Raw genomic sequence first — 18,241 nt, 5'->3', positions numbered from 1 at the left:
CTGGGGCTAAAAGCAACAGTAACATCCACCCCTAGGGGTCAGCCACACTTAAGTGGCAGTATACTACACTTTATCGTGCAGTTACTGTTAATACTTCATTTAGAGAATTAACATTGCTTGTTTTCACCTTTTCAATATCAGTGAAGAATGCCACTGGAAAAGAAGATATAAGATTTGCCAGGTTTTTCTCTCTCACCAAGGTCATCGGCTGTCGAACGCCGACGAAGGGAAATAACCCTGAAATCCGGATACGTTCGTGCTGCTGGCCGTGGTGAGAGGGATAACTCCCTTGGCAAACAGGACACAGTCGTGTGTCGATAAGCCAGCTGGAGGAGATGTCCTCCTGGGGCTAAAAGCAACAGTAACATCCACCCCTAGGGGTCAGCCACACTTAAGTGGCAATATACTACACTTTATCGTGCAGTTACTGTTAATACTTCATTTAGAGAATTAACATTGCTTATATATATATATATATATATGTATACATATATATATATATATGTATATATATATATATATATGTATACATATATATATATATATATATCATCATCATCATCGTTTAACGTCCGCTTTCCATGCTAGCATGGGTTGGATATATATATGATTGACCGTTGACTGAACACTATTCAATTTTTTTTCTCCGTGTTTTTCTCCTTGTCTCCGTATTCTTTCTGTTGAAGAGCGTAGCTCGAAACGTCAAAGACTTTCCATATTCCCGAGCGTCATACTAATATATCCTTTTGTTATTTACACCACCTGTCCTCGCCTGTTGTTATTATTTGTATATTCTCCCATATATATATATATATATATATATTTATGTATGTATACTATTTTACTATTTTACTTGTTTCAGTCATTTGACTGTGGCCATGCTGGAGCACCACCTTTTAGTCGAGCAAATCGACCCCACGATTTATTCTTTGGAAGCCTAGTACTTATTCTATCGATCTCTTTCGCCGAACCGCTAAGTTACGGGGACGTAAACACACCAGCATCGGTTGTCAAGCGATGTTGGGGGGACAAACACAGATACAAACACATACATATATATATTGTGCGTGAGAAGACCCGGCAAGCCAAGTAAGATCGTTGCCAGTGCCCCTGGACTGGTTCTTGTGCGGGTGGCACATGAGATGCACCATTTTGAGCGTGGCCGTTACCAGTACCGCCTGACTGGCTCCCATAGGATTTTCGAGTGAGATCATTGCCAGTGCCCCTGGACTGGCTTGTGCGGGTGGCACATAAAAGACACCATTTCGAGCGTGGCCGTTTTCGTGTGGGTGACACGTAAAAGCACCCACTACACTCTCTGAGTGGTTGGCGTTAGGAAGGGCATCCAGCTGTAGAAACTCTGCCAAATTAGACTGGAGCCTGGTGTTGCCATCCGGTTTCACCAGTCCTCAGTCAAATCGTCCAACCCATGCTAGCATGGAAAGCGGACGTTAAACGATGATGATGATGATGATACATATATACGACGGGCTTCTTTCAGTTTCCATCTACCAAATCCACTCACAAGGCTTTGGTCTGTCCAAGGCTATAGTAGAAGACACTTGCCCAAGGTGCCACGCAGTGGGAATGAACCTGGAACCATGTGGTTGGTAAGCAAGCTACATATATGTATATATATGTATATTTATGTATATGTATATATTTATGACGCTTTAGTGAGTAAAGGTGACGATTTAGATACAAATAATTACAGAGGTATGAAGCTGTTAGATCAGGTAACGAAAGTCACGGAGAGGGTCATAGCCCAACTAATTAGGGAGCGAATCAGTTTAGATGAGAAAATGAAAATACATAGAAATGGCAAGCCAAAGTTAATTAAATCTAAAAAGGTAGCACACGGTGTTAAGGGAAAAAGATTATTTTTTTCGGTGAATTCGTATGTAATGTAACTTTTCAAGGTCAAGGGGAAAAGGAAAAGATAATGTATTAAAAGATCCACTTAACCTACTTGGCACAGAGTGGATGAGACTATTCAAATTGAGGGACATGCCCATAAGAGTTCTGTGTGGAAATATTGTTGGTCAGTCAAAGGTTCAAATAAGGCTGAAGGACTGAAACAAAAAAAATTTTTTAATTATTTACAGATGTTTTTTTGGAAGGACTGGGTTGTTGTACAAAAACAAGCTAAGATCACTGTAAAACAATGTGCAACACCAGTCTTTAAGCTAAAACGGAATGTACCATTCACATCAATAGACCAGGTTAACAAAGAACTTGAAAGATTGTAAAGTCTTGGAATAATTGAAAAGACAGACCACTCAGACTGGACAGCACTGACAGTTTACGTGAAAAATAAGAATAACAAACTAAGAGTTTCTGCAGATTTTTCAACAGGGTTGAATGATTGTTTAGTCGCACATAACTACCCATTGCCAAGTCGGGAGGGAGTGAAAGCTTTAATGTGCAGTTACGTATACTGGCCCAAAATGGACAGAGAAATTGAAAATTTGGTAAAAGGCTGTAGAGGATATGCTCTAGCAGCAAAATTGCCGACTATAAAAATTGAATCTTGGCCAAAAGTAGATGTTCTGAGGTCAAGATTACACATCAATTTTGCTGGACCTTTAAATTGTTCTTACTACTTAGTGGTAAGTGATAGTTTCTCAAAATGGTCTGAAATTTGTAAGTATTTAACATATAACTACTGCACCATACCATTCCAAATCTAACGGAGGGGCAGAATACTTTGTTGATGTCTTCAAGAGAACCTTAAGAAAGTCAAATAAGGAAGTCATGGATAAGGTAGCTCTACAACAATTCTTAAGAGTGTACGTGTGACACCAAATCCAAATACACCAGCAGGTAGATCATCTGCGGAGATGATGTTTGCAATGAAAATAAAATCAGTCTTTGATAAATTGCTACCCGGCAAGAAGAGAAAAATTGTCAGAGAAAACATAGCAAGATTCTTTAAAGTTGGTAAAAAGGGGTATATGAGGGCATACAAGAATGGAAAGAAGAGTTGGGAAGATGGCATAATTACCAAATGCATAAGTAAAATGATGTATTGGGTAACACGTAGAAAAGGCATGCAAAAGAGACACAGGAACCAACTGAAAAAAGATTTGTGGAGAGTGAACCAAAGAAGTTGGAGGAACTGATGAAATGGTTGTGTGATATATATCAATGCCACTGCAGTGTAGTGGTAATATTTGACAGGAAAAGAAGAGGAGAATTGAAGAATGATTGCAAATTTGAAAAATTGAAGAAGTATGGTGTTAATACAAAAGGACTGAATGTTGTAATTGAAGGACAGCAGCAGCATATATTTGCCAAGAAAACAAAACTAACTAAGTTTGAACAATGGATTAAACAATACCAGCAAAACCAATAATTTAAAATCAATCAAAAAACATTTTATCAAGAAATTAGGTCCCACCATAAAGGAGAAATGGTGTTTAAACCTGCTGGCTGCCAAGGCCTCATTGTAACAGGTGGCCACAGCATCGAAAATCTCTTTATTTGCAGACAGGTTTGAAATCCTCTCACTTACACCCTTCACCAGGTTCTTAAACACAATAAGTGGGTGGCAGGTACTACAGTTTTAACAATAAGAACAAGGATGTCAGCATAGAGGAGTTCCTATGAGCAACCAGTCTTAAATTATTCCATTATGGCCTGGAGGACTATGATAGATAAGAGGGAACTGATAACTGAACCTTGATGAATTCCTAGCTGTACACTAAATTCATTGCTGTACTCATTGTTAACTTTCACATTACTAATAGCGTCCCTATACATTGTTTGAATGACTCTCACTAGACATCTATCTACACCTAGCTTTCATAGTGACCACCAGATATTCTTCAGTATTGTTGCTAGGCACCTGATGGAATGTTTCCTGAAGAATTCCTACATCAATACCTCATTCTAGAAAGGAGGTATCTAAAATGTATCAGAGTGAAGGAGCACTTAGTTGTGATTACACAGAGAAGTTAAGCAGGGAAACCAGAGAAAATAAAAGAGATTTGGATCTTGCCAATGCATATAAGTCCATACCTCATAAGCTGGTTGTAGAGTTTTTTTCTCAGCTAGACCTAGCCTGCATGAAAATGCTAGTGTTAAAGTAAGGCTTGTACTTCTCCAAGACTCTCTACTTGATGTAATACATGGCAATTTCTTTTAACAACCATACATGCCTTTCTAAGGCTATGACATTTTGTCTCTTCTGGATATTAAAGGGGATTCATGGTTGTTTAAATCTGGGTTTGAAAGGATCTCTTGTCATGCCCATATACTTCCAAACATCTGACCGCTCACTGGAATCATTTGATGTCATCTCTACCTTATATACAACTGTCTCTATGTCGCAGTACATCTTTTTCCTTGCAACTACGAACTGGATGTGACACTTCCTCACTTCCAGTAGCAGAGAACAGCCACTGTTTTTCCATACTAGCTATTTCTGAAGAGCACAGTTATTAGGATAATCTGATTACCTAATATTCTGTATGAAACTGATTGGTAAGATTCACTGTAGTAGATCTATAATACTGTATGCTTTGAAAGCACAGAGAGGAAACTGGTGTGAAGGTTGTATTCTTCCATCAACAACTGTTGTTGAGTGAAAGAATTTACTTCTGTTAGTTTCTGTGAGGAGTAAGAAATTAATCACAGTCCTGTGGTTGATTATAACAACTGTATGAGAGAAGTGTGTATTGAGGACCTACTACAAAATCCAATACAAATAGGTGGCCCCATAATAATTTTTGAGATAGATGAGACAATTCATTTCAGACAGAAACACTATCAAAGAAGAGTGTTGCTGAAGCAATGAGACTTTGGCAGTGTGTGACATGAGATGAAGCAGACATGGCACTGAGTAACTTGTTCTTTGATAGATTCAAACCTCTGCAAATTAATGTGGTAACAAAGACACTGAAACTGCGATCTGTTTCAGAAAATGTTGTTGTTCATTGCAGAATTTCAGCAGCTATGCCTTAATTAGTTGTACTGTTTCATTTTCTTTCATTAAATTATTTTGTTTCATTTTCCATTTTTCTTTTCTTAATTTTTTTTTGTTTCATATTCTTTCATAAGATATTTTCATCTTTACACACGTGTCTCCAAAACACATGTCTCAAATATAAAAAAAAAGAAAATAGTGAGGGAACATAAATTCTGATTTCTGGTGTGTCAAAAATAGTTGCATCTAATTGGCTGAAGTTACATAACTCCTGAGTTTTAATTTCACAGAAACATTAATTATGATTATTGTAACATGAAGAACTATATATGTATAGAAATTTTCAAAAACTTTGGATCTGGGATATGTGAAACTGAAAAGATCCAAAATGGGGGTGAAATTACATTTAGAATAAACACTTGTGTGCTACTGTACTCCATCATCAAATGCACGAGTCAATGTTTCATCAGGTGGTGAAGCAGTTCTGCAGGTGTTTCAACCCCTTCCACTTTGACACCATAGCTACCTGGCACTACCCACCAATGTCAGCTACAAAAATCTCACACAGCAGCACAAGTCAGATGTTGTGACTCTGGGCCAGATGTTTCTATCACCCTGAATGCTTGATATTGGTGTGCCACTTGTCCTCTCTCTTGAACCAGATGTTATAACTTACTTTTTCAGCAGCTTCCAACAATTTCCTAGCAACATCTTTTGTCTCTTTTGCAGCTAGTCCAAGACTCTCGAGTATTGAGTGAACCCTGGTTCCAACAAATCCTCTGTCACCTTTACAGGAAGGCATATTATCTTCATTCCATTGTTTTTACAGAGTTCAAACTTTTCACTGTTTTTATGTGTTTCCTGAAGAAAGCATCTTTGATGTTTGCTTCCTAAGGAATTATCAGCATTGCTATATTTACCAGTTTCCTTTCTTTGCAGCATATGACAAGATTGGGTCTTTGGTGGTAAAAAATGGGAAGTGATATTTACCACCAAGGTAAACAGAGGACTCCCAAGTCCCCTTCCATTCTGGATCATTCTTTTACCATGTAATCAAATGATTGATACAGTGTTTTACTTGGATGTTCTGAGGCATTTGAGAGACAGTGTGATAGAAAATGCCTGAAGCATAGACAAACAAAAACTTAGATGCTGCACCATGGCATTTTGTTTTTCCATTGCCTTTTCCTGAATTTATTTTATCTAGTATTTTACTGTTCTTTCTCTATATTATTCTGTCTTACATACTTACTCTTCTTCTTAATCTCACTTTAATAATACTTGTTGTTTAGTGGGTTCCTGTTTTTGCAAAGTTAAGTTCCTATTATTAATGTTAAATTATTTTCTACATTGAATTTTGCATTACCAACTTCATGTTCCTTATTTGCAGAGATTATTCCTTGTTAGCATTTATCCTTTATTCATAGATAATGGAATTAAAGTTGTTATATTGGAAACACTTGTTAACTGTACAATGCTTATGTGGTAAGTAATAATATAAACATTTTTTCTTGGAACTTTTAGTTATCACAAATTTGTATCTATTGATAGATTGTAGAACTTAATTATATCTGACCCTAATAGCAGCAACTTTTCCAACAGCTATGGAAGTTGCAGGAATAGCAGCTATTATCAATTATAGCAACAACAGCCACTATTTCAGAAATAGCAGCAGCACCATCACTAATGATAATGCTAATAATGATAACAATAATAACAATGACAACAACAATCAACAATGGTAACAACAGCTCCAACAACGATGATGATTATAGCAGCACCAACAACAATAACAACAACAACAGTGCCAACGCCAACTCAGCCACCGATGATGTCCCCTATGCCAACATTAATGATGCCAACACCAGCACCAACAACAATGGAAGTAGCAGTGTCAACAACATCAACAGAAGCAGCAACGCCAATAGCAGCATTCAAAAATATATTGGATGTTCCAGAAACACCTTCAAGCAGTTCCTCTCCAACCACAAATACTTGTTTAGGATCCTGGAAGGACATTAGGCTGCATCCTTGGCCAGCCACGTGTGTCACCTAAAGAACAAAAGGACTCCACATGTAATCATATGGAAGATCCTAGAAAAACCAGGCCCTACATGAATGGGAGCAAATGTTGCAAGCTGTGCATAGCAGAATGGCTGAGGATATTAAAGAACTCCCTTGAATTGTGGAACATTTTAAATTCAGGACAGATGTCTATAGACCCTGTTCACACTTCAGATGATTTTTACTGAAATCCTGGGACTTGCAAACTAACTGGGTGGATTCTAGATAGTGGTTTAATGGAGACGATCCCTTGCACTTGACCTTTCTTCTTTGTGTATTCAAAAACTAACCATGAGGCCTTTTCTTGCTCCACTGGCCATTAGGGTCTGACGAGATGTATGTAAAGCTAAGTGCTTTGTGGATGCAATACCCCGGGTAACCCTATGAACCAGCCATAACTCTCTCTCTCTCTCTCTCTCTCTCTCTCTCTCTCTCTCTCTCTATCTGTCTATATCTATCTATCTATCTATCTATCTATCTATCTATCTATCTATCTATATATATGTTTTATATTTTTCTTTCCTTCAGTTTGTCTTCAATTAGATGATGCTACTGTTAAATTTATCAAGAAAAATCACCAATCAACTTTAGAATGTTTCATTGAAAAGCAAGAAATTAAACTCTGGCAAGTGGGAACTGACAAACTTAGCGCCCCTAAATGGGTGCCTCTTAAAACTTCTAGCATGGAAGCAAGTGTGAATTCTGACAAAACCAACATCTTAAACCTCACTGTTACTTCAAACTATGATATAAGAATTGATTGTCAGGGCACTGAAAAGATAAATAAATTTCTAATAATGCCATTATTTAGTAAGTACCAAATGATAATCATTTGTATATATTTTCCTGTTAATATTGAGATAAAATATATTTCTGTAAACTCTAGCTTTAAGCTCCAGTTAATTCACAAAAGCTATTAGTTGTAACAAACAAATACTAGCAATGACATTTTAATGTTTATAACTTTCTTCCAATAGCATTATTATGGCTGAGATCATGTGTTTGATTTGCAGAAGAGAGATGTAGCTGCTAGCATGTTATTGATAACATTAACAAAATTATTAAGTTATAAAAATATCAGAAGTTATTATTATTAAAACAAACATTTTTGTTAATAATTAACCTCATCTTCAGAGTGTGTATTGATTGGATTTCTGACTGTCATCAGAAATATCATTCTTGAATATGCACGTGTGTGTGTGTGTGTGTGTGTGTGTGTGTGTGTGTGTGTGTGTGTGTGTGTGTGTGTGTGTGTGTGCATGTGCATTTACATGCCTGTGCACACATGTGTGTATGTGTATGTGTGAGTGTAGATATATATATAAACAATATATAAATAATATACAAATATGGAAATATTTTATTCTCAACTCTTAAAAAAAAAATATATAAATAATATATAATAATAATAATAAAAATATTAATAATAATAATAATATATATATATATATATATATATATATATATATATATGTCAACAGAAATATCATTCTTGAATATGCACGTGTGTGTGTATGTGTGTGTGTGTGTGTGTGTGTGTGTGTATGCATGTTTACATGCATATGCATGCATGTGATATATATATATATATATATATATATCAGGTCATCCCATAAGTTCTGTCCGAATTTTGAATAAAGAAAACAAGTGATCAAACGTTATATTTAATTGAAATTTAATCATCCCCGATTATCTATGACTTCCTTCCATCTATTTACAAGCTTTTTAATCCCATCAATGTAAAACTCTTTTTGTTTCAAAGCAAAAAACTCTGAAATGTCAGTTTCAACCTCCTCCTGGCTTGCAAAAGTTATGTCCCTCAAATGATTCTGTAAACTACAAAACAAATGGTAATCTAAAGGGGCAAGGTCGGGAGAATAAGGTGAATGAGGAATTTTTTCCCAACCAAGCTCTTTGATCTTCTGTAATGTGATCGTTGCAGTGTGGGGTCACGCATTGTCCTGATGAAACATCACTCCTTTTCGATTCACTAAAGCGGGTCTTTTTTTCTTCAAAACTTGGTTCAAACGCTCTAATTGCTGACAGTAGACTTGAGCATTGAATGTTGCATTAGGTGATAGCAATTCAAAGTGAATTACTCCTTTGCAATCGTACCAGATAGAGAGAAGAACGTTTTTCCCATGAAGTTCCCTTCTTGGTTGTGGTTGAGCTTTTTCCCTTTTACCAAGCCACTGTTTACAACATTTAACATTTCGATAGAAGATCCATTTTCCATCACCAGTCACAAGTCTATCCAAAAAGGGTGAATTGAGTTCATGAGAATGGAAAGAAGAGCAGATGTCAACTTGGGATTTGCAGTAACTTTCGGACAATTCTTGAAGCACCCATTTTGCAAGTTTAGGAACCTTTCCAAGTTGTTGAAGATGACGATGAACAGTTGTATGGTTTGAACTAAGCTTTATTGCCAATTCTTCAACTGATAATGCAGGATTTTCTTCAAGTAATGCCGCAAGGAGCTTATCATCAAACTCAACTAGACGTTCTGTTTGATCTTCATCTTCAAGGCTAAAATCTCCACTTCTGAATTTTGCAAATCATCTTCTACAAGTTCTTTCTTTCAAGCATTCTTTCCTATAAACTGAGTATGTTTCGAGTCGCTTTGGTTGCTGAGTTTCCTTTTTTGTACTCATAAAGCATTATGTGCCTCAAATGCTCTTTGGATACTTCCATGTTAGAAAGAGTTTTAATGAAAGAAATTTTAATTCTATTATTCTGTAAAATAATATTTAATTAGTTTCAATGTACACAAATGCATAAAACTAATTTTTAATTCCATTAGACATTCTAAAATACTATTAAATTTCATTCAATTTTTAAGAAGGTAAAATTGGACAGAACTTATGGGATGACCTGATATATATATATATATATATATATATATATATATATATATATATATATATATATACACACACACATATATATATATATCATCATCATCGTTTAACGTCCATTTTCCATACTTGCATGGGTTGGATGGATTGACTGGGGGCTGGCAAGCCAGGAGGCTGCACCAGGCTCCAATCTGATCTGGCAAGGTTTCTACAGCTGGATGCCCTTCCTAATGCCAACCACTCCAAGAGTGTAGTGGGTACTTTCTATGTGCAACCAGCATGGGAGTCAGTCAGGCAGCACTGGCATTGACTCAAGCTCAAAGGGTGCTTATTATGTTCCAACAGTACAGGTGCCAGTCAGGTGGCACTGGCATTGGCTACAACTACAATTTCCATTTTGATTTTTGATTTTTGATTTTTGATTTTACTTGACTCAGTAGGTCTTTTCAAGAGCAGTGTATTGCCCAATGATTCAAGGGTACTTTTAAATGGGCTAGTTATGCGACACTGGTATAGGATATGGCTGTGATCTCACTTTACATGCCAGGCCTTCTCAATCACAGCAAATTTCCAAAGGTCTCAGTCTCTTGTCATTGCCTCTGTGAGGCTCAATGTTCGAAGGTCATGCTTCACCACCTCATTCTATGTCTTCCTGGGTTTCCCTTTTCTATGGGTTCCTTCCACTGTTAGGGGGTAACACTTCTTCATACAGCTCTCCTCATCTGTACTCAGCACATGACCATACCAGTGCAGTTGTCTCTTTTGTACACCTCAACTGATGCTTCTTATGTCCAACATTTCTTTCAGAGTGCTTACACTCTGTTGTGTGTGCACACTGACATTACATATCCATCAGATCATACCTGTTTCATTTCTTTCAAGCCTACGTATGTCTTAAACAGTCATGGCCCATGTTTTACTGCCATGTAGCATGGCTGTTTGCACAAATGCATCATACAGTGTACTTTAAATATATATATTTGCATATATACGAACATTTATATATACAGAGGGTAACAGGTAAATTGAGATGAGTTTCAAATGGGTATATTTCTAATTGTATAGATTTTGTTGGAGTCTAAATTTTAAATATTATCAGCTTGAATAATCACTTGTACTATTTTATTTCTGATTGAACACATTATGAATGTTACTAAAGAATTAAACCGTAGATGTGTAATTACTCTGCAAGAGTGCTGGGGAGATTATTAGAGCCACAATGTATGCCAAATCTACCGTTTTAGCCAATTTGAAGAAAAGTCAGGATATTCTGAGAAAGCCTCACAATCCTCACAGTGACCAAAAACCCACACCTCACTTCTTAGCAGGGGTTAAAAGATTGAGTCAAACCCATCAAAATCGATGGCAAAGTTTGCTCAACATCAAGGAATCAGTAAAATTACTATTTCTAGGGAAGATATTGTAACATCCTAACTACCCACTCCAAAACCATTCAAGTTGAAAGAAGTCCTAAAATACTTAGTTATCTGAAACATCATGGTGGAAATATCTACATCTTTATGGATGAAAAGAAGTTCATGGTAGACAAAGTTCCAAACTGTGAAAACTCATGAGGAATAGTGTACAACCTGCCCCAAGTTCTTTCAGCTATGCATAGCAAGAATTCGGCTTCTATTATAATCCTTGGAACTATTGCAAGTGATGGGAAATTGATTCTACCTCATTTCAATGAAGTGGGTCTTAAAATCAACACAGCAGAATATCTCAAAATCTTAGAAGAAATTTTGTTAACTTTGGATTTGGAAGCATTATGATACAAGTCGAGTCATGTTTGTACAGGTCTCTGTGCTTGCTCATTCTTCGAAAAGAGTGCAAGAATTTCTGGAGAAGGAATTGCCCATTTTTCTCTGTAAAGATATCTGGCTCTTTAGCTCACCAGATTTGAATCTGTGTGATTTTTTGCTACGGAGCACAGTCGAAGCAATATCCAAGTAGCAGACAGGACAACATACCCACTGACAACTCTCATTTCAGCAGTGACAGACCAAACTGTATCTGTCACAACACTAACAGCAGCAGCAGTGCCCCTAACAGATGCACTGGTATAGACATGGCATAGACATGAATAATAGTAGCCCTGTCAATGAGAACGGCACTCCCACCTCCACCATTGGGGAAAGTAGCAATAATAACGATGATATCAAATATAGTAACACCTTCAGCTACAGTGGTAACGTATACAGCGCCCCCTCCACATCTGGTAATAACACTACCAATGCCACCACCGCCCCCACCTCCGCCAACACCAACACCAACGGCCCCAACATTATCATTGAAGAAAACACCAGTAACAACAGCAGCAGCACCAACATTGCTGACCCCCAGCAACATTATCATTGACAGCACTAGCAACAACAACAACAGCAGCAACATCACCCACAGCACCAGCAATAGCAACAACAGCAGCAGCAACGATGGCAGCAGCAGTAGCAACAGTGGCAGCAGCACCAGCATTGGCAGGCTTAATAACACCAACACATGTACCACTGCCAATACACGCAAAAGCAGTAACACTACTGATGCAACCCCCACCAACAGCTCCAGCACCTGCACCACTAGAATCAACACCATTGCTGTCACCAGCAGCAGTTACAACAGCGACACTGACAGCAGCAACAACATCATCAACTACAACTGCAACAGCAGCAACACCAACAACAGCAGCAGTAGTGGTAGTAGCAACATCAGTAATAATAGGCACGACAGCAACTCCACACAACCAAGGAAATACATCAGATGCACAAGAACTTCCTTTAAGAAACGTCTCTCCAACCATAAATCCTCCTTTAGGGTCCTGGAAAGAAGATATGCACCATTACTAGCCAGCCATATCTGGCAACTGAAGGAACACGGAATTCCACACTCGATATCATGGAAAATCCTCTACCAACTGGGTTCGTACAGAAACGGAATGAAACATTATGCATAGCTGAACATATGGAAATTCTGAAAAAACTCGCACATACCAGGGAACATACTGAACTCCAGAACAGAGATTTTTGGCCATGCTTGCATTTTGGGAAATTCCTATTAGCATTTTGGGAACCGCATAATGATGATAACAGCGGTATTAGTGATAATATTTACACCACAGCTGGAAATTGATTGCTGATGAGAGTGGGAGATACCACCCTACCTTCGACCCTCACAGGCAACAGGTGGCATAGCTGAAGGAGGACATAGCCAGAAGCCAATGACCACCAGAAGAGGGAGATAACCCCCATTGTTTATATCCAGTTCATTTCCCCACTCCATACTTTAAAGAGGCCATAGGCTAACAAGTCTTAGGGTCAGATGATACACCATAAAGATACACTTTATGGTGAGAAACCCAGGGTAATCGTATAAACAGGCCTTCAGCAGTAATAGATATAGACTGCTCTACTTCTTAGAGTGGGCTACTCTGTTTTTATGTTTTTCTTAAAAATAACAGTATATATTACATATATACAAGTGTATGTGCATGTGTATATATATGCATATAAATGTATCTTGGACTTCCTGGATCTCTCTGTTTAGCATTCCAGAAGCCTGAAGGATCTTGAAACAGCATGGAACCGAATCAAACTGTTTTAAAAAATATATATGTATATCTATCTATCTATCTATTTATCTGTCTATCTGTCTCTCTCTCTCTCTCTCTATCTATCTATCTATCTTATTTCTTTATTGCCCACAGGGGGCTAAACATAGAGGGGACAAACAAGGACAGACAAAATGATTAAATCGATTACATCGATCTCAGTGCATAACTGGTACTTAATTTATCGACCCCGAAAGGATGAAAGGCAAAGTTGACCTTGGCGGAATTTGAACTCAGAACGTAATGGCAGACGAAATACCACTAAGCATTTGGCCGGGCATGCTAACGTTTTTGCCAGCTCACTGCTTTATCTATCTATCTATCAATCTATCTATCTATCTATTTGTCTATCTGCTTACCTATCTATCTATCTATCTATCTATTTATCTATCTATCTATCTATCTATCTATCTATCTATCTATCTATCTATCTATCTATCTATCTATCTATCTTTACACACACACACACACACACACAAATATATATGAGAGCATAGCTGCTAGAATAAGAATAGCCTGGGCAAAGTTCAGAGAGCTCCTACCCCTGCTGGTATCAAAGGGTCTTTCGCTCAGAGTGAAAGGTAGACTGTATGACACATATGTGCTTCACAGCAGTGAAACATGGGCTGTGACTGCTGAGGGCATGCGTGAGCTTGCAAGAAATGAAGCTAGTATGCTCTGCTGATGTGTAATGTCAGTGCATACATGACAGGGTGTAAGCGCCCTAAGAAATTGGGGGCTAACTGAATTCACATCAAGAATCTTGCAAACCAAGTACAAAAACAAAATTATTGCATTCATTAGCAGCTTTTTGTTCTTAAAAGATATAGGTAAGATGTGTGAGTGTGTGTATGTATGTATGTGTGTGTGTGTGTGTGTTTGTATAATCATACATATACATACACTTGCATGATCTGTCTGGTTGATTATTATGTAACAACTCTATTATTATACTGGAAAAGAGCATGATATTCTTGCAAGTGATGTTTTTTTATTAAGACACTACCAAACCTCTCTGATTAAAGTTGTCATTAAAAACATTTATGAAAGATATTGCATTGTCACTTGGCAAACTTACCATGCTTTTTGACTGTGATTCTTGCTCACAACCATTCTAATTAACTTATTCCTCCATAAAATATCTTCCAAAAGGCTTTAGTAGATATAGATTTGTCTTCTGCAGAATGAAATTAAACTTTTCTTTATGTGTAATATTTGTTCTACATCATCAGTTGGTTTGATACAAATGGAATATATTCTAATAGGCTTGTTTTATTTTATTAAAAATGTTCTGTCATTTGGTGAATAATGATTTATTTACTTTGCAATAATTTGTGTTTTAGATGATAATGGGAATCTTTACCCAAGTTCTGAAACACCAAATGCCATAAAGGATAAAAAATTCACATTGAAATGTAAAAATGATGATACTGGAGTAATTTGGTTTACTGGAAATGGAACAGTTATTGCAAAATACATTGGATTATTCAACCAAAATCGTTCTAGATATTTTGGTAGCCGTCAAGAAACTCATTGCCAAAACAAAACCTGTGCATTGAGTATAACCAACATTAGTTTAGATGATGACAACATGAGCATTGTTTGCAAGACTAACTTCCACACAAGCTTGTTCAATATTAGAGTATTTGGTAAGTAATTATTTTTGCAAAGATAAGTGTGTAATTTTATGCTGTTATTGTTTTAATTATTTCAGCCATTGGACTGTACCTTAAAGTGTTTAGTCAGTTAATGGACCTCAGTATTTATTTTTAAAGTTTGATATTTTGTGTATTGGTATCTTTTTGCCAAAGTCCCAAGACATCGGGAGGTAAACAAAACTACACTGGTTGTAAAGTGGTGAGAAACAAGTACAAAGATGCACCCCCTCTAAAAGTATAAATATGTATATGGATACACACACACACACACACATATATATATGTATATATAATGCGAGAGAGTTAGGGGTTGAGGGTTCAACCCACTAAGGGATAGTATCTATTCAATATACTGCTGGGAGGGTACCCAATTATTGCTACACTAGTGTTATACCAAGTGCAATAAATGGGAGCGGGTAAAAAGAGGGGGGGGGTACCCCAAATTTGTATAATAGGCTGAACCCAACTACTTTGTACTTCTATCTGTAAGCCCGGTTGGCAAAATAACATGGTTTGTTATAAACACCTGTACTTTGTGGGTTTTTTTTTTTGTCACTTTAGCTATGAATTAAATTAATGAATTCAACGGGATACACTGTCTGCAACTAGTTGGGTTCAGCATATTATCCTCCATTTTCTAATTGATATATGTATATATATATATATATATATATATATATATATATATATATATATATATATATATATATATATATATGTATGTATTATATGTGTATGTATATACCATCATCATCATCATCATCATTTAATGTCCATTTTCCTTGCTGACATGGGTTGGATGGTTTGACTGGGATCTGGGAAGCCAGGAGGCTACACCAGGCTCCAGTCTGATCTGGCAGTGTTTCTACTGCTGGATGCCCTTCCTAATGCTAATCGCTCCGAGAGTGTAGTGGGTGCATTTTATGTGCCACCAACACAGGGACCACATGTACAATTTCCATTTGATTGTGATTTGATTTGATTTTGATTTTGATGTTGATGTACTTGACTCATGAGTCTGTGTGGAAAGAGGTTGTTTTTTCCTAGGGATATTTATCCAAGCGTATGCAGGATTAGCTCTATATCAATTAATAATACTGGAAATTTCACATGTGCTTATGTACTAGTATTTATCATTGGTTCCCCTTTGATGTTAGTACTTTACACTTTTTGAAATTCCCATTGTTGCTATGGATGTTATCATCTTTTCGATATAGGGGAAAAATTTTTAACATTGCAAAGAAATGAAGAATGCAATCATAGAATAATCAATATATTTATTATAATAGTAAAATCATGTTGCCTACATGTGCTTTGATTTGTTGCTTAGATTCATACTAATGCAATTAAATTGCATTATGAATTTGGCATAGCAAAAATATATTTTTTAGCTTTAAGAGCTTATGTACTATTCTATCATTCATACAATGTTTATTTTAATTAAATTAATTTGAATTTAATAAATTTATTTTTAACTTTTTGAGCAGACAAAAATACCTCTTCCCCTCTTATTATCAGTATAATTTATGTAGATATATTAGTTGATATTTTGTGTTCTTGCATTATTCATCTATATAATTAATAGTGCATAACTTTAAGAATTATTCCTCTGTGTAATGTACAACTGTATTATTACTTTACAGTTTCTATTTAATTATATTCATTTCAATTTATTTAAATTTATTAAATGTATATTCAGCTCTATGCACACAATGAGAGCCCCTTTCTCTCCTGTTGTTCAACAATTTGTGTTTAGGTGTATGAATTTGATACATTTCCTCTAGGAAGAGTTCACATCTTTTTTTTTCTCAATGCTGTAAGATTTAGCTTGGCTAATTATTTCCCACCTAAGTGTATATTTTCTATTTTTATCCTTAATGTCCCAAATATGCTTACTATGACTAGTGCTTGCTTTCTTCTATTCTTAAATGTGTTTTCATGGTTTGCTATCCTTTTTATATATTTTTCTATAGAACCTATACAGTAGTTATCCTGTCCCTCTGATGTTACCTTACACCTATATAGGATGCCTTTTTCTCTACAAACATTTCTTCCTTGGCACAATCACAGGTTTTATTTTTAGGAAAATTCCTTACTTCCTTACCAAATCTGTTGCACTTGTATATTATGTCCTCTGAATTACTCTCATTATATTTATTTACTATGTTAGGGATCTTAACTATTAGCCTACTCATTTTTACTTTTCTTTCCTCATCAATATTTGTGTTTATATCGTTTTCTCTTGTATGGTCGTTGCTACTATTATAAATACCAACATTTATATTTGTATTGTTAGTATTCGTGTTTCTATTACAGTTTTTGTTACTAGTATTATGATTACTACTTCTTCTTTCCTTTTTAGTTTGCATGCTAATATCTTTAGATTCCAGCGGGGAGTCACTAAAGGTTACCTCCTTTCTTTCGTTTGTTGTATATCTAGTGCTATCACCAAGTTTTTCGTTATTCTGGTCATTTAATAATTTACTTATATTATCCTTATCTTTATTATTATAGAAATCATTTAATCTTTTAGTATTTTGTGTTGCTATAATTTGTGCCACGTTTCATGGAGCACAAAAACCAGTTCTTAATTTGTGCGAATTTATGATTTTATGATATTTATTTTCCTTATGTATGGAGACCGCTTGGTAAAATAGTTTCACTATATTAGTTTTAATTTGTTTTGCAAAAGGTATTATGAGCCATATTACGTTATTTTTAGAATAATTATTAAGAGGGTCGGTTTCATTTATATAATTATAATAATAATTATTAAGGGGGTTAGTTTCATTTACAATAACTAATATAACTTCCTACAATAAGGAAAAACAAATAGATAAAGATAGCAATTGAGTTCATACCTAGATTTATTTTTCTTACCAATAAATAAGAAGATAGAAATAAATATATATTACTCGCTGGCGGTAACCCGCCCTCCCACCCCCTCCACCGGAAGTTCATTCGTCTGTCATCCCTCTGTCATCCCACCCCCTCCACCGGAAGTTTCATTCCTCTGTCATCCCGCCCCCTCCACCGGAAGTTCATTCCTCTGCCATCCCACCCCCTCCACCGGAAGTTCATTCCTCTGTCATCCCACCCCCTCCACCGGAAGTTCATTCCTCTGCCATCCCAC

The 18,241-nt window shown here is 36.3% G+C and overlaps 1 protein-coding gene across 6 annotated transcripts in view; it reads left to right on the top strand.

The window, feature by feature from the left end:
- LOC106869178 (uncharacterized) overlaps positions 1-18,241 on the top strand; it is a 103,974-nt gene that overhangs the window by 5,078 nt on the left and 80,655 nt on the right. For 5 of the 6 annotated variants that reach the window (XM_052968288.2, XM_089352717.1, XM_052968286.2 and 2 more), the window contains exons 2-4: positions 6,355-6,412; positions 7,520-7,801; positions 14,794-15,099. In XM_052968288.2, coding sequence (XP_052824248.2) covers positions 6,358-6,412; positions 7,520-7,801; positions 14,794-15,099 — 643 coding nt within the window. In that variant the 5' untranslated portion in view covers positions 6,355-6,357. The remainder of the gene's footprint in view (positions 1-6,354; positions 6,413-7,519; positions 7,802-14,793; positions 15,100-18,241) is intronic. The other variant, XM_089352718.1, reaches the window with a different exon arrangement.

This window comes from Octopus bimaculoides, chromosome 5, assembly GCF_046866305.1.
Source record: "Octopus bimaculoides isolate indiv1 chromosome 5, ASM4686630v1, whole genome shotgun sequence".
In the NCBI taxonomy this organism is placed as follows: Eukaryota; Metazoa; Mollusca; class Cephalopoda; order Octopoda; family Octopodidae; genus Octopus; species Octopus bimaculoides.
The sequence above is the reverse complement of the archived record's forward strand: the minus strand, read 5'-3'. Positions and strand labels throughout refer to the sequence as shown.